The sequence below is a fragment of the Lithobates pipiens genome, unplaced genomic scaffold, assembly GCF_037356315.1.
Source record: "Lithobates pipiens isolate NorthernLeopardFrog02 unplaced genomic scaffold, aLitPip1_a1.2 Scaffold_13, whole genome shotgun sequence".
NCBI classification, from domain to species: domain Eukaryota; kingdom Metazoa; phylum Chordata; class Amphibia; order Anura; family Ranidae; genus Lithobates; species Lithobates pipiens.
In genome coordinates, this window is record NW_027507718.1 from 387,641,279 (window position 1) to 387,664,969 (window position 23,691).

The following is a 23,691-nucleotide window of genomic DNA, read 5'->3' on the forward strand; positions in this document are numbered from 1 at the left end:
CAGAATTACACAGAGATGTCACCTTCACCCACTTCCGACTACTAGACTGTGCCCATCACATTGGAGGCATCATATGACACCCACCAGGGAGGGTGATTGGAGAGGACAAGCTGCTCCTGAATCTTCATAGGGGACAGAAATAAATGACACCAAACACAGGGGATGGTGCCTACTGAGGGCATGGTCCTTGTGCCAAGAGTGTCAGGAAATGGCACTGACAATCACACCTCTGTCCATAGTATGGTGCCTACTAAGCACATGGTCCCGAGGTGTGATTGTCTTCTATGACAGCTTTCACTGCCATTTCCTGACACCCTTGCACAAGGAGCATGTGCTCAGTAGGCAGTGGCACCATACTATGGACAGTCCCCCCTGTGTGTGGTGTGATTTATTTCTGTCCCCTATGAAAATCCAGGAGCAGCTTGTCCTCTCCGATCACCCTCCCTGGTAGGTGTCACATGATGCCTCCAATGTGACTGGCACGGGTCTTCTACTAGTCGGAAGTGGTTGAAGGTGACATCTCTGATCACAGACAGTCCTCATTGTTCGTCTTTTGAATAAAGATCGGGCTGTGCACTCCATACACACACCGACCGAGACACCATGGATTGTTGCACACTAGACTAGAACTCTGTGTGGCCAGTCTGACAGTTGTCAGTTGACAGGAGGAGGGCAGCAACAGATGGTGGCAATCATGGCATGACTCTGTCCAGGATCACAGTGCAGGGCTCACATAACATCCATAAAACATAGAAATAAAAATCATTGTCCATGCACATAGAGCTAGCTGTGATCCTCCTGAGTATGGAAGATATTCAGTCTGCTTTCTGTCTCTGCATTCTTCCCCAGCTATTAATATTTTAGGGACATGCAGTAACACAATGTTCTTCACTCAGGACCAGATAACTTTATAATGCCCTTTAAATGTCCCTCTCAGCATCAGTGACATGGGGGTCTCCATGAAGCAATATGGCTGCCATGCCCCCTATGCCCTCTGATGTGGGTCCAGCAGCCAATAGAAATAGGTGGTGGGGGGGCCCACCCCTGGGGGGATCAGGTGTCTTTATATAGAGGGCTCAGCCTGCCAGTCGTCCTATTTTGGCTGGCACAGCAGGCAGGGAGCTGTGTGGGGAAAGGACATACTTGCCTAGTAAAGGAGCAAGGGCTTCATCTCAGCCACTTCCACCATGGGTGACCAAGTGATCAGCTTCCTCAAGGACTTTTTAGCTGGTGGGGTTGCTGCAGCTATTTCCAAGACTGCTGTTGCCCCCATTGAAAGAGTCAAACTGCTACTGCAGGTAAGATCCTCTTTTGATCATCTATGGACAGAGTGTGTGATGACAGCAGGAGAGATTGCACTGGCATGGATCATTCATGCCTGGGTTCTGTATGATGCATGGATCTGCATGGACTACATCACAGTATGGTGCAGGTTGGGTACCCATTGGTATTGATGATGTGATTGTATGGATGCATTGATAGATATAGGACATGCAGTGTAGAAGGTCACATTTTATAGTTTCAGGTTTAGCCAAGTTGAATTAGTAGAGCAGGAGCCAAGATGGGCAGTGACAGCATGGAGTGTGGGGTGGGCTCCTGGTGACATGGAAGAGGCAGCTGTGAGTGACTAAATATGGAAAGTGTCCTCTGATCTGCCCATTGACTGTTTTTAGCCCTGGCCTGTCACATGGCAGCACTGGAACACATGCCAAGTCCATCTCCCAGACACTCTGACAGAAGATCAGTCATGACAGCCAACCAATGGCAGACTTTTTATGTGTATCCAGAATCGTGTATATAAAAACCACATGATGTAGCCTTACACCTACTTATTCTATATACTAATACCATTGTATTGTCAATCAATTTAGGAAGAAAAAACAACAGGAAGATTGCAAAAATCGTCTGATGTGCCACATGTTACAATACGATTGTACAATCCCTTTATGGTGGCCATCCACTCTTCCATTTTATTATCTGATCAATGTGCGATTCATTAAAAATGATCAAGTCGGCAAACACTTGAATAAGCATACTTTCATTTTATTTAGATCAGATTTAAAGGATATCTAAAGGTTCGTGATTACAAAAAAAAAAAAACATTTCATACTTACCTCCATTGTGCAGTTGTGGCACAGGGTTTGTGCAGGGTTTGCACAGAGTGGCCCCGATCCTCCTCTTCTGGGGTCCCTCAGCGGCACTCCTGGCTCCTCCTCTTTTCAAGTGCCCCGTTGGAGAGCCGCTCTCCCTTGGGGCACCCGTGCGGGCACACTCCCGTGTCCTGCTGCTGCGTCTTTTGACACAGACAGCAGGATTCGGCCCCGAAGGCGTTGGATTTGATTGACAGCAGCGGGAGCCAATGGCTGCGCTGCTATCAATCTATCCAATCAGGACCCGAGACACCGGCTGGAGCTGGTGTGCTCATCCTCGTCGCTGGTAAGATCAGGTAAGTAAAAGGGGAGCTCTGGGGTGCTGCTGCATCACAGGAGGTTTTTCACCTTAATGCCTACAATGATTAAGATGAAAAATCATGAGGGTTTACAACCTCTTTAATCGAGTCAGTCAGCCTAGGTGGAAAATTATCAATCACTTTTACATCGATTGGCAGTGCTGAGATGCTTTGCTGATCAATTTGATTGCACTTCAATTGATGAGATGATGAGATTGTCTGGTGAAGACAGAGATGTGATCAATAAGGTGCGTCTATGGATGGGGATCCAATAGTTGATCAAAATCCAATTCCTTGTGTGTAGGATGTCAATTAGTGGGTCGGGCAATAGAGATCAATTATTCCTATTGGGAGAGATTGATCAGAAAAAAAGAAATCAATAATTTATCCAAGTGTGTATGGCCACTATTAGATCTATCAACATGTATTGCGAGGGCATGCCTAATTGTATACAAAGTGATAGGTTAGATTAGGTAGGTGCTCATATTACATGGTTAATGGTAAATTAAAAGGTAATTCAATTCAATTAAAATTAGGTTAAGTAAATTAAAATGAAAAAAGATGTTATGGACAGATTGTAACATTTATGGTGACCCTCAACAATCATATCAATCTAGCTACTTTTCTGTGACTGGATTTTCTGCCCAGATTGATCAGAATAATTTAAATGGAACTGATTGGTTTTGCTCAAAAATCGATCAATGAAACAGTATGTGTGTCTTTTCGAAACGTACTAAATTCGATCGTATTGGCTGATCCTGTGTTCAGATCATTATGTGTATGGCCACCATTAGATTAGCAAGCCTATATTTTATTTTTGACACTCTTATTATTATTTTTTGTATTATTATTATTATTATTATTTTTTTTTGTATTATTATTATTATTATTATTATTATTATTATTATTTTTAACAGGCCTTAAATGCATAAATACTTTCACTTGTAAAATAAAACAAAGGGGATTAATAATGACTACACTGGAAGTTAATATTTTGAGAAACATGTTTTGTTACATTTTATCTTTTTTCATTAGTGCTGGAAAAATGTTTCAAAATATTTGATCTGCACTTCAAGCTGCAATGCAATGCTCAGATTCATCAGGACATTCATTCTTGCCATCATTGAGTCAACCCATTTCATTCAAAAGCCCTTACAATGTCATTCAGATCTGCTATTTGAATGGAATAGCCCCTTGCTGCTCATCCCTTTAAAGTGGTTGTAAACCCCGTTACTCCACTTTTCCCTACAGGTAAGCCTATAAGGCTTACCTGTAGGTACTTGAAATATCTCCTAAACCTGTACGGTTTAGGAGATATTTACCATATACGTTTTCGCCAATGTCATTGGCGCATGCGCACTGAAGAAAGGGCACGATCGTGTCCTTTCTAAAGGGTCATTGCGGTTCCCTGTGCGCTTGCACTAGAGTAACGTCACGCGACTCTGGCCAGTCACAGAGCCGGAGTCCACAGCCTCAGAAGGAAGAGGGGTGAAGATGAATGGGGCCATCAGAAGGTACATTGTGGGCTTCGTTTTCAGGTGAGTGCAACATAATGGGCTAGTGTGCGGTGCATACTAGCCCATTATTCTTTTACTTACAGGGGAAAAAAGAAGAAGCAAAACCCATCAGGGTTTACTTCCTCTTTAAACCATGTGGAATGCCCAGGGTGCGGGAAGGATCGGTGATCATGTGACTACTGTCATTTGCCTGATGAAGGGGCCCTGTGTGGCTTTGAAACATTGCTGTATGTTTATCATGTGACCACGGAATAAAGCTTTGGACCCTTTTCGAGGAATCCTTGGTGTGCTGATGATATTCTCTTTACTGTCACAGTGGTCACATGATTGGAAGCAAGTCCTGCCACCTATTGATCTCTAGCCAGGATTGAGAGCTGCCTCTGACAGCTCAGTCTTTGTGATGGGAACAGGCAGTGAGCGCACTCTCAGTACATAACCATCAGCCACCCAGCGGCCCATACGTGCGTTAAAGCCCGCCCCTTTGGTGATGCATATACTGCCAACCATTTTAACTTTGTACACACAAACAAACACACTGGGGGGTTATTTAAGGCAAATCCACTTTGCACTGAAAGTGCACTTGGAAGTGCAGTCACTCTAAATCTAAGGGGTAGATCTGAAATGAGGGGAAGCTCTGCTGATTTTATCACCCAATCATGTGCAAGCTAAAATGCTTTTTTTTTATTTTCCTTGCATGTCCCCCTCGTATCTACAGCGACTTTACTTTCAAGTGCACTTTCAGTGCAAAGTGGATTTTCCTGTAGTAAATAACCCCCACTCAGGGGCGGACTGACAACTCATGGGGCCCCCGGGCAATAGGAGATTATGGGGCCCCCAGGCAATCAGAGATTATGAGGCCACACAGTATACACACACACAGTATACAATCACACAGTATACACAAAACACATACACACAGTATACAATCACACAGTATACAGACATGTTTCTATTGGCTGAGCAGGTACTGGAGAGGTGGGGCAGCTATAATCTCAGGATTTTTAGACCAAAAGGATGTCGGTAAGGGACATTTCAAAGACAGATGTAAAAAAAACACAAATTTTTTACATACTGTCCCTGGTTTTACTGAGGCTGGCAACCCTGATGGGGCCCCCTAGTGGCATGGGGCCCTCGGGCAGTGCCCGGGTAGCCCAATGGTCAGTCCGCCCCTGCCCCCACTGCGTTTATGGCCATGGTTGGTCATTCAACGACCACTCTTTCCATTTCCACTTCATAAATGCTAAGGTTGGGTAACATTCTTGTGGGCATAGTTGTGCGCAGGGGATGTGCCGGGTGTGCCTGGGTACACCCTAATCACCCCATGCAGTGCAGATTCCCCCTGCTGATATTTCAGCAAAGCCCCCCAACTTGGCTCCTAAAATATTTTTTTTTAAATAATGAAAAAATAAAACAATAGGAAAAAAAATACTGTTACCAACCCCTGCCCTTTGACACCGTCCATGTTTTAATGGATTTGGGGTGCACACTCTAATGCAGGGGTCTCAAACTGGCGGCCCTCCAGCTGTTTCAAAACTACAGGTCCCATCATGCCTCTGCCTGTGGGAGTCATGCTTGTAACTGTCAGCCTTGCAATGCTTCATGGGACTTTGTAGTTTCCCAACAGCTGGAGGGCGCCAGTTTGAGACCCCTGCCCTAATGCAAAAGGCTGCAATGCTACATTTTTGTCTGGGGATTGGCTGCAGAAGACAATACCAATGTGGGAACATGAGGCTAGTATGGATCAATACTATTACCCTAATCAGCGTTTCCAATGCAGACTGCACATTATATATCAAAGGGCCACATGCTGTCCTTGGGCCCTGGGTTGGGCACCAGGGACCTAAATATTTGTTATTTTGGCACTTTCTTCTATCATTTTTGATAATTGTAGTATATTGCACCTTTGTTTCTTGTGTAATTGCTCCACGTTATCACCCAATATGAGAACCTACCTGCAGGGTAAACTAATGGGACTATTATATGTCTGTGAAAAAAAAAAACGAATGGGACTCCCAGTTGGAAATCTAGTGGTCCTGGAATGTCATCTCAGACATTTCACATTGCAGAAATTCTGACCCTGAATGTACAACGTATGTGTCCAGAATCAGCCAGAGACTCTCTTCGCATGTAACTGCTCAGATGATTGGTTCATGCAAATAGCGCCTGCACCCGACATTGATTTCTACAAGTAAGAGTAGAAATCTGATAATCGCCAATGACAGCCGCTCCTGTTCATACACAATGTGTGCTGGAAGCATTTAGAGCCACCTGCATGAATCTACCGAATCGCCAGTGGAGATTCCTGTTTAGCGTATTTAAGGGAATCAATTGATTTTCTCTTTCTTTACACTTCAATACTTATAATGCTTCCTCTGCTTTTCATTTCAGATAAATTAAGCCATCTTTGCTCATGCACTAGCCAGGGTCAGCATCTACTTCCTGGACTGAGATGGCTCAGAGATGGACACCATTTGTGCAGTTCTTGTCTGTGTTCACAAATGTCTGACACAGATCAGCCCCTGCTGCAGCCTCTCACCTTGTAATTTGTTAAAAAAATTACAATGTTGCAGTGTCATCAGTGGGGGAAGTGACCTCTCCTTCAATAGGATGTTGCTTGCGTGGATGTTAACCCAACAATTTCAATACTTTCTGAGGCACTGACCTGGAACAAGTATGAGGACCAGGGAAGAGGACAATCTCCACTCTGACTTACATGCTTTTAATCAGTGACTCACAAAGTAATGATGCAAGGAAGCCTTTTAAAGTTAGTCTGTAATTAAAGGTCCAGTCTAACTAAAAGTGATATTTCAGTTGTAGGTGGACTCAGATTTCTTACAAGCCCTTGATACCTCAACAGAGAGCTCTACCTGACATTATCCCCCTTCACTCTGTTCCTGTCCAATGTCTCCCATAAACATTTGCCATTTCCAGCTCCCCCTGCTGTGTTTCTCATAAAATAAATTAGGGCTGTTACTGATTAAAATTTTTGTGTTCAATTAATGGATTTTTTTTAAATTGATTAATCTACTAATTTTGATTAATTATAACGCACAACCAGATCCAACTACTTTTAGCTGATCTCCTTGCATTGCAACCCGACACTAGTTAGTTTCCACAATCCATGACTTAACTTCACAGTTCACACAAATACGTTTTAAATTCAAACTGTAGCACTGATGTAAGTCATTTTTTTTCCCACAGTAGTGTGACAATCCCTCCACCTCCGGTCTAACTAATCACTCACCTTATGGCATGGACCCCTGTGCAAACAGGTGGTCATGCAAGCGGGTATCAAAAGGGTTAACACAGACCATAAACTTCTCTCACGTCTCCTTAGATCTCAGCAAGGACGCCAGCTCATGGGTAGAAAGAAAAGATCAAAGTGCTCACCGCATAAGTATAAATTACATTTTTGTGCTCAAACACAAACTACTCACATAAAGATGGAAAAAAACACAGCATGTAAAGCCGACAATCATGTTAGTTCCGTAGGGCAGCAGCGGGTGACGTCATGCGTAGCTCCTCCCCCGTACGCATTACGTTCAATCAGAACTTCGACCTCACCGGACTCCTCCCCCCCTTCCCTTCGTTAGCAGACAGAGGCACTTGGGGAAGAGGGGAGGAGTCCAGTGACGTCGATGTCCATGATGTCACCGGATCTCCGACGGAACTCCCTGAAGACCCGGAAGCCGGCGGAAAGGTGAGTACCGATCAAAAGAATTTTGATCGATCAAAAAAAATGTATCGATTAATCGAGGAATTAATCTTTAATTTCCATAGCCCTAAAATAAAGGAATATATTTTATCAACAGATTTTTTTCATCTTTTTTTTTTTTGCATCTCAGTAGTGCTGATCTCCTGCAACTATTTCCTGTCTACATACAGTCCGCCAGTGGCTGGGTGGCACTTCTCAGGATGGGTTCCCCAATGGTGACAACTTGTAGTCTACTTCAGAAGCTCTTTAGAAAGGCTGACAACAGAGGAGCACAATTGGGAGACCGGGACAGAGTTTTATCATATTGTAATAGGAAGTGCCTGAAGAGGAGCCTTCATGGCAGGATCAGTAAATATTATTTTAATGAAAGCTGCAGATGCATGCAAGGTTTTAGTATGTCTTATAATCAGTCTTGTATAGAACTTAACCACCCACATACCCACATTTTACAGTTCCTTTATTACCTGAACCTTTTTAGGTTTTCAGTGCTGTGATAGTTTGATTGACAATTGGTTAGGCAACACTGTACCCAGGTGACCTTTAGATATGTGCAGAATGAAAAAATTAGTTTTGAATCAATTCGTTACTAATTTTGTTTAGTAGCATTTGTAAATAAATTTGTTTAATGTATTAGTTTTCAAAAAGATTTGAACTTTTCTAATGAATTTGAAGTATTCAAATTAGAATCAAAAATATCGAATCAATCCAAATTAATTCTGAAGAATAGCTGGTTCTATTCTATTCCAAATTCAAATTTTGGAAGACGGCTATATTATTTCTATTCTATTGTATTTTTTTTATTATATTCCTTTATTTTCTATTCTATTCTTTTATTTTCTATTCTATTGGATTGTATTCTATTTTTTTATTCAAATTTCGGAAGACGGCTATATTACTTCTATTCTTTTTTTATTATATTCCTTTATTTTCTATTCTATTCTTTTATTTTCTATTCTCTTTATTTTTATTCAAATTTCGGAAGACGGCTATATTATTTCTATTCTTTTTTTTTATTATATTCCTTTATTTTCTATTCTATTCTTTTATTTTCTATTCTATTTTATTGTATTCAATTTTTTTATTCAAATTTCGAAAGACGGCTATATTATTTCTATTCTATTTTTTATTATATTTCTTTATTTTCTATTCTTTTATTTTGTATTCTAATCTCTTTATTTTTTTTAATTAAAATTTCAAAAGATGGCTATAATCTCTCTTATTTTTTTCTATTTGAATTTTGAAAGATGGCTATATTCTTTCTATTTTATTATATTCTATTCTGTTTGAAATTCATATTTTGGAAGACAACTATAATCATTCCGCCGATCGGCGGCTCTCCCTGTCAGAGGGGGGTTCTGCGCTGATAATCAGCACATCGATTATCAGTGCAGCCCCCATCAGATGTGCCCATCAGCTGCCAATAAGTGCCCATCAGCTGCCAGCCTGTGCCCCATAATAAATGCCTGCCAGTGCCTATAAAAGTGGCAATCAGTGCCCACAACAGTGCCAATCAGTGCCCATAAAAGTGCCAATCAGTGCGCCATCAGTAATACCTGTCAGTGCCCTTCAGATGCCACTCAGTCATGCCTGTCAGTAGCTCCTCATCAATGCTGCCTATCCAGCGCTACCTATCTGTGCCCATCAGTTTTTTTTTTTCAAAATTGTCTGCCTTTTTTTATAAAATAAAAAGTGCAGAGGTTATCAAATACCACCAAAAAAAAATCTCTATTTGTGGGAAGAAAATTATAAAAATTTAGTTTGTGTACAGTGACTGCGCAATTGTCATTCAAAGTGTGACAGCGCTGAAAGCTGAAAATTGCCCTGGGCAGGAAGGGGGGAAAGTGCCTGGTATTGAAGTAGTTAACATCTTATATATTACACCCTGAATATGGATGTAACAAGTAACCTATTACTAAAGGTGTACTTATTCTTTAAGAGTCCGCCAAGCATTCATGGCTGTATCTGTGAGTACCACGTGGACATTAAATTGGTGGCTTGTCTTTCGTATAGGTATCTTTTCTTGGAGTAACAGTAGCCAGAAGCCAACTTCAGCTGGCCTTACTCTATATAATTTGATTGTACAATCCCAGATTTCCCAGAACTATGTAATATGAGGACAAATATGAACAGTCAAACCTGAGCAATCCATTAAATTACGGTCAAATCAGCCAGGCCCCCTTGTACTAAATTGCTAATGCTAGATATAAAGTCAGATTGCACAGTGTATAGTCAGTTCTAGGCTGATCAATCCCTACCTCAAGATCAATTGGTCCGAGGGATATGACGATTTCCTAACCAGATTGTAATCGGCCAGTGAAAAACATATTTTTATCGGTAACTTTACCTAGCAAATGAGTCAGGTCTCTTAAAAGTTTTAGCTTGCTTTGAGCTGTTCCTTGACATGACATGGCTGTTGTCCAGTGTCAGTGTTTCCACCAGACTAGGTGACAATTTAATGTCTGTGAGCCACTTACCGATGCTGTTGGCCGTTATTTATTAAGGAAAGGCCATTGAACTGGTTACGAATCCTTGTCTGAACATGATAGTTTCCCCCAAACGGATGCCAGTGCTTGAGCTGGTCGTAGCACATCTTCCCTGCCCTGCTTCAGCCAAATTGGAGGACCATTTATGTTTAGGACCCTGCCAGAAGATTTCTATGTCTCTACTATGGCCACCAATAGACTATGACCATGGACATCATGGTTTTCTTGCACCACGTTCCTGTTAAACCTAGAGAATGTTCTCAAACATTTCTGTCTCGATTTCTAAGATATGACAATTAGTTTGTGAAATTGTACAATCAACTGAATGACCCCAAAAAAGAGAATGTCAATGGAATTGTTTAGTTAACACCTCTTATATAACCTCCAAATACTACCCATATCGACCATTGGGTGACTACATTCTCACACCTGCATAATCAGAATGTGGGCATTGCCAAGTGCAAGGGTCATCTATCGTATGACACCTATATACATATTGGACATAATTCATTCATTAACCCGTGTCCTGCTTAAAGTACCCGATATTTGAAAATATGTTCCTTGGCATTGCTGGCCTCCAAAAATGATTACCTGGGTGTGTCTTCTGGTTTCATTAATTCAGACTCACTAGCCATTCACACCTGAGTGTAGCGTTTTCAGGCAGAAAATCCCATGAATTTACAGCGATTTTGCTGCTTTTTTGCACCGCTTTTACGGCATTTTGCCGCGATTTTGTGCAGGGCAAAAGGTCATCAATGTAAAAAGAACAAAAACGCCCAAATCTGCCCGATTTGAGCGACAAAAAAGGGTCCGGAACTTGTTTGAGCTTCAGGCGTTCGGCTTCAGGCGACATGGAGTGGAGATGTGAACCATCTCCATTTAGAAAAATGGATTTTTTCCCCTCTAGCGTTTTGTTGCTTCAAGCTTCAAGATACAAAATGCCCAGGTGTGAATACAGCCTAGGCCCCGTTCACACCTGAGTGATTTTCTGCATGAAGCTTGTAGCTCTGAAACGCTCAACAATCCAAATCCCATTCATTTCAATGACCCCTGTTCACATCTGAGCGTTCTGTCGCCTGAAGCTCAACAAAGTACATGAGCTTCTTTTTGGCAGATTACAAGCATTCTTGGCCCCATAGACTTCAAAAGAAACGCCTGACTTGAGCGTTTTACAAGCATTTTTCTGCTTATATAGCAGCTCTTCACCCCTAATTTCCTCTCCCTCTCCTCCCCCTAGTGCTTTCTATTGGCTAAACAAAAACGTTTGACGCAGTCAAACGCTTGTAATACACTTCTAAAATGCTTTATTAAAATCTTGTAAAAATTCGCAAAAACGATTAAATAAAATGTCCGCAAAAATTGCATTAAATCAATATGCTCAGGTGTGAATGGAGCTTAAAACAAGGATGCACCAAATGAAAGTCGAAGGCTATTCAGAATTCCTTATCTATCATTACAGTTGTCCCAAGTTTGGCCCCGTTCACAATTGAGGGTTTTGTAGCTTGTAGCTCGACGCTCAGAAATGCTCAACAAGAAAAAATTGATTGTTTTCAATAGCCTTGAGGGTCCTGTCTTTTGTAGTAAAACACCTGTCACTCAAAGACGTACATGAGGAAGAATTGTGCGTTTTTGTCCACATAGAATTCTATGAAAATGCCTGAAAAGCGCAACATGGGCTTTTTTCTAGCGTTTTCTCAAGCTTTTTCTGTTCAAACAGCAGCTCTCTGCCCCTTTTTCAGCAGCACTCCACACCTTTTAGTTGAAAAACGCCTAATAAAACTGCAAAAACGCGCAATTCTGCTCCAAAAAAAACCACTCAAAAATGCTTGGAAATGTGATGCTTAGGCGTGAATGTTGTGATCTGGAGATGGGACTGAAGTCAAAGTATTTGTGTGACATCCAGACAATTGTGATTTTTAGGACAGGTCAGAGATGGCAACCTATATATTTACAAATTTTCTGTGAATTAAAACTTTACTAAGGCAAATATAAAGTGTGCCATTGTTTACCATTCCTCTTGAAAATGCTGGTTTTCTGGCCCGTATGCTGATTCAATGACTTTAGAAATGTTCCACTTCACTGACCTGCGACAAATATTGCAACTCAGAAGTTCTTGCTTCACTAGCTACATGCTGAAAGAAAAGAGCATGCTCAGAAGGAGGTCAGCAATGGTAGCCCCATACGTCCCAAGTACAGGTTTCCTTTAGGCTGGATTCACACCTATGCATTTTTCAGATTTGCACTACAGAACGTAGGAAACTACATAGGAAACCATGTTAAATGGACTGTAGTGCAAATCTGCAAAATGCAAAAAGCACTAAAAAATGCATAAGTGTGAATCCAGCCTTAGAGAGGAAAGTAAGGTGATCGAAGGAAAAGGTGACCTCCAAAAATATAGAGTGCAAGGAATGACCGTGTAAACTAGTATTGAACATAGACATATTCAGAATAAACAAAGGTTGGACTGTGCTTATACAATATGACTTAGTATATCGGATATTCGACTAATTGCTTTCATCTTTTTTGTCTTAGGTTCAGCATGCCAGCAAGCAGATTTCAGTTGAGGCACAATACAAGGGTATCATGGACTGTGTGGTCCGTATCCCCAAAGAACAAGGTTTTATTTCCTTCTGGAGAGGCAACCTTGCTAATGTCATCCGTTATTTCCCAACACAAGCTCTCAACTTTGCCTTCAAGGACAAGTACAAGCAGATCTTTTTGGGGGGTGTAGACAAGCACACTCAGTTCTGGAGGTTCTTCGTTGGTAATCTGGCCTCTGGTGGAGCAGCCGGTGCTACCTCCCTATGCTTTGTCTACCCACTGGATTTCGCCAGAACCCGTCTGGCTGCTGATGTAGGCAAAGGTCCAGCCCAGAGAGAATTTAAGGGCCTTGGAGATTGCTTAACCAAGATCTTCAAGTCGGATGGTTTTAAAGGTCTCTACCAGGGATTTAACGTATCTGTCCAGGGTATTATCATTTACAGAGCAGCTTACTTTGGTGTCTATGATACTGCTAAGGGTAAGAGAAAACAATTGGCTCTTGTGTTAGCTTTTTGGTGACATTATACTGTGGTATGATTATACTAAGTTAGTGTTTCTGTTTCTTATTAAAAGGTATGATGCCAGATCCCAAGAATGTGCACATTTTCGTGAGCTGGATGATTGCTCAGAGTGTCACTGCTGTAGCTGGTCTGGTTTCCTATCCCTTCGACACTGTCAGACGTCGTATGATGATGCAGTCTGGCAGGAAAGGAGGTAAGTCTCATAGCCACAACTGGGTATTTTTCTGAAATACTAATGACAGCTCAGACACACATCAGTGGATGTGTAAAATTGCCTCTATGTTTGCAAAATCAATAGCACATTAGCCATAAACGAGCATCCCCATGAGTAAGCTCCGGTGGACGTAGTGAAACGCGTTGGGAGCTTGGCCTGGTGGGGGTCTAGGCTGAGACTGACACTTGTTCATACGCAGCGGATCTTGTTCTGATGTGCACCTTCAGCTATTATCTACCATTGTCTGGAGTGTAGGTGAGCTCCTTGCTGGCCAGCATTCACAGCACCAGGCACAGGACTACACTTCCTTGTAGCCTGAGCGGCTCACATACACACCACGTGTTCGCAAATCTGCTAATAATTAGGCCTGTTGCACACAGGAGTAAAAAAATGCAGATTTTTTACTAATTTGAAGTTAGATGCATTGTTGTCTATGGGACATGACACACAACTGAGTAAAGATCAGTAATACAGCGTTGAGAACAGAGCAGTAAAACAAAAATAGAAAACTTTACATTTGAGTGCAGTAATTTACTCGCCTGTTTACTCTTTTAAAGTTTATGAGAGTATAAGTAAGCAGTGGTGGCCGGTGCTCCATCGGTTGGGGGAGGGGACAGACCTGACCACAGACATATTGTTAATGTCACACACCAGGGTGGGTTCAGGTGCAGTTCTCTGCACTTCAGTCCACCCTTTTTTGAAGCCAATTAGAGTCTCCGGCTCTAATAACGTGCTTAAAAAAAAAAACAATTGGAATCCATGCGTCCGATGCATATGGATTGGGGGGGGGGGGGGGGGCAGCACCCCTGTGCCCCTAATGAGCGGCCACCACTGTATATTACAATACTCGCAATGAAGAAGAATTGTACTCATTTATACACTCACACACCTTTACTCGCCAATACTCAACATTACTCAGGTCTTCACACACAGGTTTTGGCCCCTTGCACAAGTTCCTGAGTAAACATCAGTAAATTATGATGCCCGTGTGTGTGCAAGGGGCCTTACATTGCAATAGGGCAGTGATGGCGAACCTTGGCACCCCAGATGTTTTGGAACTACATTTCCACTACACTGCAGAGTGCATAAGTATCATGGGAAATGTAGTTCCAAAACATCTGGGGTGCCAAGGTTCACCATCACTGCAATAGGGGGTAAAATCGTCTCTCTGCCAAAACAAACATCTCAGCCTATGTATCTAGCCTTCATATAGCTATCTTGTTTTCAGTCCAGTTTTTTTTTTCAATTTTGAAACCCATGGGGATATTTACCTTCACATCCTGTGATGTACAGTGGTGTGAAAAAGTGTTTGCCCCCTTCCTCATTTCCTGTTCCTTTGCATGTTTGTCACACTTAAGTGTTTCGGAACATCAAACCAATTTAAACAATAGTCAAGGACAACACAAGTAAACACAAAATGCAATTTGTAAATGAAGGTGTTTATTATTAAAGGTGAAAAAAAATCCAAACCATCATGGCCCTGTGTGAAAAAGTGATTGCCCCCTAAACCTAATAACTGGTTGGGCCACCCTTAGCAGCAACAACTGCAACCAAGCGTTTGCGATAACGTGCAATGAGGCTTTTACAGCGTCCTGGAGGAATTTTGGCCCACTCATCTGTGCAGAATTGTCCTAATTCAGTTACATTAGAGGGTTTTCGAGCATGAACGGCCTTTTTAAGGTCATACCACAACATCTCAATAGGATTCAGGTCAGGACTTTGGCTAGGCCACTCCAAAGTCTTCATTTTGTTTTTCTTCAGCCATTCGGTGGTGGACTTGCTGGTGTGTTTAGGATCATTGTCCTGCTGCAGAACCCAAGTTCGTTTGAGCTTGAGTACACGAACAGATGGTCGGACATTCTCCTTCAGGATCTCTTGGTAGACAGCAGAATTCATAGTTCCTTTTATCACGGCAAGTCTTCCAGGTCCTGAAGCAGCAAAACAGCCCCAGACCATCACACTACCACCACCATATTTTACTGTTGGTATAATGTTCTTTTTATGAAATGCAGTGTTCCTTCTACGCCAGATATACTTGGACACACACCTTCCAAAGAGTTCCACTTTTGTCTCATCGGTCCACAGAATGTTGTCCCAAAAGTCTTGGGGATCATCAAGATGTGTTGTGGAGAAATTGAGACGAGCTTTGATGTTCTTTTTGCTCAGCAGTGGTTTTCTCCTTGGAACTCTGCCATGCAGGCCATTTTTGCCCAGTCTTTTCCTGATGGTGGAGGCATGAACGCTGACCTTAACTGAGGCAAGTGAGGCCTGCAGTTCCTTGGACGTTGTTGTGGGGTCTTTTGTGACCTCTTGGATGAGTCGTCGCTGCGCTCTTGGGGTAATTTTGGGCGGCCGGCCACTCCTGGGAAGGTTCACCACTGTTCCATGTCTTCGCCATTTGTGGATAATGGCTCTCACTGTGGTTCGCTGGATTCCCAAAGCTTTGGAAATGGCTTTATAACCCTTTCCAGACTGATAGATCTCAATTACTTTCTTTCTCAATTGTTCCTGAATTTCTTTGGGTCTCGGCATGATGTGTAGCTTTTAAGGATCTTCTGGTGGACCTTACTGTGTCAAGCAGCTCCTATTTAAGTGATGCCTTGATTGTGAACAGGTGTGGCAATAATCAGGCCTGGGTGTGGCTAGAGAAATTGAACTCAGGTGTGGACAACCACAGTTATAGTATGTTTTAACAAGGGGGGCAATCACTTTTTCACACAGGGCCATGATGGTTTGGATTTTTTTTCACCTTTAATAATAAACTCCTTCATTTACAAATTGCATTTTGTGTTTACTTGTGTTGTCCTTGACTATTGTTTAAATTGGTTTGATGTTCCGAAACACTTAAGTGTGACAAACATGCAAAGGAACAGGAAATGAGGAAGGGGGCAAACACTTTTTCACACCACTGTATATACATCGGGAAGTGAGAGGAAATCCCCTTTTAGACAGTAATTACTAAAACACAAGCCCCTATTGGATTTTTTTTTTTTTAAATCTTATCACTTTCAGTCCTGGTAACAGTGGTACTCATCCAGACACAGCAATAAAAACTAGACGAGCCATCCTCACCTCTGTACTCAGCCCCCACCCCCACATTCTCCTAAATCAACCATTGACACATATCTGCCCCCTAACACTGAATTTTAGCACTTTGCCACTTACCTTGACACTTAAAGTGGAACTACACTGCATCTGAGCAACAAAAAAAAAACAATTTAATTCATTTCTAAAATCCTAAGCAAACTCAGCCATGTATCCATGTCTCCATGCTTTTTCTTTTTACTGAGAAATCACTTTGAAAAATACCCCATAGCATTTCTGGCTGTGGCCATCTTGAGTAAGGGCAGAGAATTCATGTAGCATTTACTTCCTGGAATCAATCTGCCCTTAGCTCAGGCAGGTGGGTGTGCTTAGCTGAGGAAATCCCTCCTCCCTTCCTGAAGACTCCTAGGATGTATGACATCATTTTCACAGGCCAAAAAAAAACAGTAAGTAACTGAAGAAATGTAAAAAAAAAAAAAAAAAGTTTAGAACAAGTAAATAAAATATACCTCCCTAGCTATTTACAAATGCTAGCAGCATAAGGATTAAAAATAGTCAATGCCAACCATCAACTTCCCCCTAATCATTAAAGTGGTTGTTAACCCACTTTGAAAAACAAAACAAAAAAAAGAAACTAACACCTGCAAGACAAAAGCATAATGAGCTAGTATGCATAGCATACTAGCTCGTTATGTAATACAGCACCGGCCAGTGACATTTCGCCCTGCAGTTACTTCTGAGTATCGTGGCTCCGGCGCCGTGATTGGCCGGAGCCACAATGACGTCACTCCCGCGCCCCGGTAACAGCCCACTCACTGAAGCAAATGGCTCGTACATGCCATTTGCATCAGTGTGCATGTGTCGATGATGTCAGCACATACAAATACAGGGGATATCTCCTAAACCAGGTTTAGGAGATATCCGGGTTAGCTACAGGTAAGCCTTATTATAGGCTTACCTGTAGCAAAAAGTGTATTGTAAGGGTTTACAACCACTTTAATGTAATTCTTATATTAACCTTAAAGAGGAACTGCAATCTGCTCACATAATTTGTAATAAAAACATCTTTGCCATTCTGAAGCTTCCCTCCAACCACTTTGCATATTATTTTATATATACTGTGATTCTGTACTTGCCAAATATGCTGCAGAATTCTCCCTCCATCGAGTCTGGCAGCATCCATTTTAACTGTGGGCAGCTGAAGCTGCTGCCTGTTCACTTCCTGGCTTTACACAGAGGCACACCTCCAGCTCTTTAGCTCTCATTGGCACTCTTATGATTCATCCCCTCTCCCTTCCTGGAAAACTCTCACAAAATTGAGAGAGAGAGCGCTGGCTAAATACCAGGCAAGAAACAGGAAGTGGGCTGTATAAGGTATTTACTAGTAAAAAAAAAAAAAAATGTTTTACTATTCAAAGTTAAAACAACAAGGGCAGAAGATGTAATAGATGGAAATATATAAAAATTACTGAAGTTCCGCTTTAAAGGTAAAACTATAGGTAAAACATTATTTTTTTTATTTTAAATAGAGTAAGGGAGGGTTATGACCCTTGACAGTTTTTTTTTCTACATCTGTGTCCCATTGTGGAGATTTCGCTTCACTTCCTGTCCCAAAGCCAATCAGGAAGTGAGAGGATATCTCTGCAAATTAATGGAATTCCGTGGGGACCCCCAGGCCACCAGAACTAGTGTCCACATTGGAAGATTTTCCCCACTATTATTTTTCTGGGGACAACCCAAAATTTGACATTTTCTTTTACTTTCACTTTCATAATAGTAAACAGGACAAATAGAGAGGGTGAATCTCCTTAACGGGGGGCACAGACAGCAGTAAAATCTGACAGAGATTCTAATTCCTCTCCACTCTACGAAAAAAAGTTTTGCATTTAGTTATACTTTAACATTAAAATTAAACCCAACAGCCCACCTAATGCCGCATATACACGAGCAGTTTTCCTCTCGGAATAAACTCTGAAGATTTTTCCGATGGAGTTCCGCTGAAACTGTCTTGCGTACACACGATCACACCAAAGTCCGATCGTCAAGAAAGCGGTGACGTACAACACGTACGACGGGGCTATGAAAAGGAAGTTCAACAGCCAGTAGCCAATAGCTTCCATCTTGTACTTGCTTCAGAGCATGCACCGTTTTTGGTCTGTTGGAATAGCACACAGACTAGTGTTTTTTCCGATAGGAATTGGTTCCGTCGGAAATATTTAAAACATGTTCTATTTCTAGGTCCGTCAGAATTTTGGAAAAAAAGTCCAATGAGGCATACACACGATCGGAATATATGATGAAAGCTTCCGTCTGACTTTTTCTGTCGGACATTCCGATCGTGTGTACGCGGCATTAGCCTAACCTTTGGACCCACTATGGATTCTGTCACTGGCGACAATGCACTAGCAGTCAACTCTCCTATGATGTTCCTCCATCACCATTCAAACCAAATAGAAATGCTTGAGTTGATACTGACAAGTGACTTGTGACATGGTCCTTCATCTTAATCACAGTCCCCTGATCCTTACCTAAACACCTTCTAAACCATCGTTTTTGGAAAAAATATGGAAAGGGATTTTAATGGTGACAAAACACATAGATTTTTATCAAATCAAAAATTTTAAAGAACATGAGGCATACAGTTGCTCCTATAAGAACATTTCATAGAGAGATTGTTCATATACGTAACATGCACATATACAGATACTATGTCAATCACAATGCTTGTTGCTCGACTTGTATCGCTTTTCTGCTTCTTCAGGAGCTGTAAAGCATGTGTAACATTTGTATATGTAGCAATCACTCACACGAGCACTACTAGGAGTCTTAAAGTGGTTGTAAACCCTTACAGACCACTTTGACCTACAGGTAAGCCTAGATTAAGGCTTACCTGTTGGTCCATGAAATATCTCCTAAACCTACACAGTTTAGGAGATATTTGCAAAAAGACAGGCACGTATGTCTACGGTGCTTGCGGCGTAGACAGCGGCGCGCAGGTGATACGCAGATATGCCGCTAGTGTCGGCTCCCATGCGCATGCATGGGAGTGACGTCATCGCTGCTCCGGCGCTGTGAGTGGCCGGAGCAGCGATACCCGGAAGAAGATGGATGCTTCGTGCTACAGGGGACAGCGGTGACATCGTTGGCTCCTGTGTCAGGTAAGTGACACATAATGGGCTACTATGAGATGCATAGTAGCCCATTATGCTTTACCTTTGCAGGGAGACAAAGAGGAAGTAAACCCATCAGGGATTACTTCCTCTTTAATGGTTAGCATAAAAGGGAGGACCAGCACCAATGGTGACAATAGATCGTAGGGAGAGCATACCAAGGCCAGTATAGTTTTCAAATTGGTGTCAGATATTTATCCACAAGAGTCGGGGGGGGGGGGGCAAAGTAAACCAGTTTTGGAAAATCAATCCAGAGGGAAACCGAGATGTCATCAGTACAGACACTGGGCAGGAAATAACCAGTCAGCGTACACCCCCCAAAAAAGGATATATATATATATCTATATATAGATATATATATATATATATCTATATATATATAATAGCTCAAGGATGTCCCATCAATGAGAAGGGCATAAAAATGCGTGACCGCGTCCTCCAACAACAAGCAGGCACTGTCAAGCAGACACATATATTAGCATATATCTATGTGGAAACACCCATTCTTTGCTCCTAAATTAGGTTAGGGATGTTGGTATGCGTTTCAGAAGTTTACTTTACAGGGACTATGTATCTTTTTTTGGGAGCTTTCATACTATATGACTGGGTTCACACTACTGCGATTTGGATGTGGGTTTTCCCCCAATTCAACTTGCATGTCAGGAGATGGTCACTGGCTCCCTATGTGCAAATTGCACAGGAATCCTGTGAGTCTTCTGGTCCATTTCAGGTCCGAATTCAGCCAAATATTCAGGCTGAAAATGGACCTGAAAAAGTGAATGGGGACGCCAGGGGCGTTGCTAGGTGCCAAAAAAACAAAAAACAAAGTCCAAGCCCAGAGCCCAGGGGGGCGTTACCTACCTGAAACACACTGACCTATCTGACCATTACACTCACCTACCTGACTAGACTTCAGGTGACGTGACCCCCTCTTGCAGCTCAGCCATAGTATGCGGCACACCCATCACAGTAGACAGCACTCCAGGCAGCCAGAACCAGAGCCATGATGACAGAACAGGACAGGACAGGAGAGGAGAGGAGAGCTGCCCGCCCCAAGCGCCAAGTGGGGATCTTCTTACAGCTGCATTGTAATTCCCGCCTTCTGGAGCCTGCAGCGCCTATGGTGGATGTCACATGTTCCACTGTCCCCGCATTGGACTAGTGGGACGTCCATCATAGGCACTGCAGGCTCAAGAATGGGGGACCTGCTATGTCACTCGGCCACACTTTGAGTCAGATCGGTCCCTGCTCGGCGGCGGCGCTCGGGGCTAATAACAGAACTGTGCATGCCTGAGACCCGGGGCTTTTTGGGGACCCACTCGGGGCTCCAGCCACCATCAGCCCCCCCCCCCCGACACCACTGGGGGACGCACCAGACCCCTGCTGTGAGCCGCTCCATGCTGTGAACCCAGCCTAAATGTCTGAAAATCATAGACTGATGTGTGCAACACATAATACAAGTACATGAACAGCCCAACAAAATCAGCACAATAGATCCAGAGTCTGTAGGCAAAGTACAAGACTGAGGCTGGGTTCACACTTGAAACGGATGCGGCTGATGGCCACATGCGGTGCATTCCTGTTCTCTATTTCAGGAACAAATCAGGCCCAATTTTTTGCCTGAATTCAGACCTGAAACTGAGCCAAAGACGCACAGGAAATCCGCTACAGAAATGTGTGAACCGGCTCAATTGCGGGCCAGTTACAATCTCCTGTCATGCGAATTGAATATAGGGAAACCCTCATCAAATTCTCACTAGTGTGAGCCCAGCCTAAAGTTGGTAGGAGTGCAAAAGGCAACACTTAATCAGGCTATAAAAAAAAAAAGAATAGAAGATAGAAGTGGAAATATAGAGAAAATATAAAAGGAGAGAAAGAAGAGGGGGGAGAAAATTTTTTGGGGGTGGGGTAGTATTAAAATAAGAACCTCGAGTGGACTCAATATAGAGCTTTCCTGTGTGAATCTGTGTAGTGAAGCTAATTTCTGGATCAGGAGAGTTACCGGCTAGCAGTAGCTACATGAGCAATCAAGATAAGTTTGCTCATGCAGATGAAGGGAGAGATTTTTTTTTGGCTCTTAAGCATGTTGGTTGTTTTTTACTATAAATAAATGAATATTTAGACTCAAAACCTTTGGTCTTGCTCTCCTTCCATTAGTGATTTTTTTTTTTTTTCCAGCTTTCCTTGAAATATACTGTCAACAATAGGTAGGGTCTGAAGGGCTGTACACAAGGGTCAAATATTCGGCAGTATCGACTGGTTCAATAAAAATCAGCCCACATGTGTATGGCAATCGGTCCAACAGAAGACAGCTAGACACCAGGCTTTTGTCGAAGAGGCATGACCAAAAAGGGTCTCTCGGGATAATGGCTGAAAGCGCTGACGAGTGTGTTCTGGCCTTTCCCTCTGTCAGCACACAATAGCTCAGCGGGGATCTGATGTTAGTACAGCGATCTCTCCCTCTGAGCTATTGTGTTTGGACAGAGGGACCCCCCCAGCCAGAACACACTGGTCAGCGCTTTCAGCCACTGGCCCAAGAGCACTGATCAGGTGCCGATCGGCCCCTCCCTATCTATTCCGTTTTTACGTTCAGCAGCTGGGTTAAATAGAAAAACAAAAAAAAAACGAAAGCCTTGTACACACGGTATGATTGTTGGCAGGGGATTGTCCTAAAATCTTACTGTTAGTACGCTCCTTTTGACAATTGTTGTCCAACTTTTGGCCAACAAATGTTGGATGACAGGCTAATACATTTTTGGCAGACAACGGTTTGATTTTTATATGGTCAGTACACTAATCCGTCACACAAGTCAAAAGTACAAACATGCATGCTCGGAATCAATGCTCACCAAACACAAAATTAGCAGAAGGGGCCCAAACAGTGGCGCTCAAGAGCTGAAATTCCTCGTAGTACGTCACTATGTGTTGTCGTCCGACAACTGTGTACCGTTCGTATGCAAGACAAAATCCTGGCACACACCCTTAAGACAAAAATCAAACGCTCGGTTGGCCAACAATCGTACCGTGTGTAAGAGGCTCAATGGTGTATACCAGGCTTTATGACTCTTTGTAGGGACATCTATTTGACTATACAGTGATACCTGGTTTAGGTTTTGGTGGAGAATCAGCTACATTACTGGTTCCTGATTTTCTGTGTGCATGTGTTATATAATAACTATACTTTATTCCTTTAATTGTCTGTGTCACCCTCTTCATGATATGCTTTGATGTCTTTACAGCTGATATCATGTACACGGGAACAATTGACTGCTGGAAGAAGATTGCTAAAGAAGAAGGATCTAAAGCCTTCTTTAAGGGTGCTTGGTCCAATGTATTGAGAGGCATGGGCGGTGCATTTGTACTCGTACTGTATGATGAAATCAAGAAATATGCATAAATGAATAAACCTGTTTATTTAATCATTTCTAATTACGTTGTGAAGACTCGTGAAGCATATGGTTTCAGGGACAAAAAGCTGTTTCCTAGGGAAATTAAAAAAAAGACAGAAGGGGAGATATGCAACAAGCAAGGATTTTTACTGTATCGTAACACTTACTGACGTATGTTCCACCATGACATAGTACAACGAGTTACATTTAAATCAGTAATGTTGTTAGATGATAAATAGACATCATATAATAATTGATACGTAATTAGGGGTATGTCACTCGTCCGTTGCATTCAGAAGGTTGGTGGGTGCATCCATTGAAACCTGTGCGACATGTGTAAGAAGCGTAGCTATGTACTTTATAAATACGAGAAATAAAATATGTGTATGTCTAGCAAAGTCTATTATAACCGTTACCTCCTAGTACAATAGTATTAATCCCTCCCGGTTTACATAAGGTTGGACATCAATAAACACTACACAAAAAACAAAGCTTTGCATTTTTTTACTTCACATTTTCAAGCCTAAGCTAGCTCACAGACTCATTTGAGATTATGAATTTTTATTTTTATACTGTATTTGGACAATGCACAAACATGAGTTGATGTCTAAGCCCTTGAACACACGGCCGGACATTCCGACAACAAA

At 42.3% G+C, this 23,691-nt stretch overlaps 1 protein-coding gene across 1 annotated transcript; it reads left to right on the top strand.

The window, feature by feature from the left end:
• The first annotated feature begins 1,084 nt into the window (after positions 1-1,084).
• On the top strand, positions 1,085-23,535 carry SLC25A4 (solute carrier family 25 member 4). Its single transcript, XM_077477309.1, has 4 exons — positions 1,085-1,298; positions 12,697-13,183; positions 13,279-13,419; positions 22,895-23,535. The coding sequence occupies exons 1-4, from the start codon at positions 1,188-1,190 to the stop codon at positions 23,050-23,052; spliced, it is 897 nt and encodes a 298-aa protein (XP_077333435.1). The 5' UTR covers positions 1,085-1,187; the 3' UTR covers positions 23,053-23,535.
• Positions 23,536-23,691: the final 156 nt, after the last annotated feature.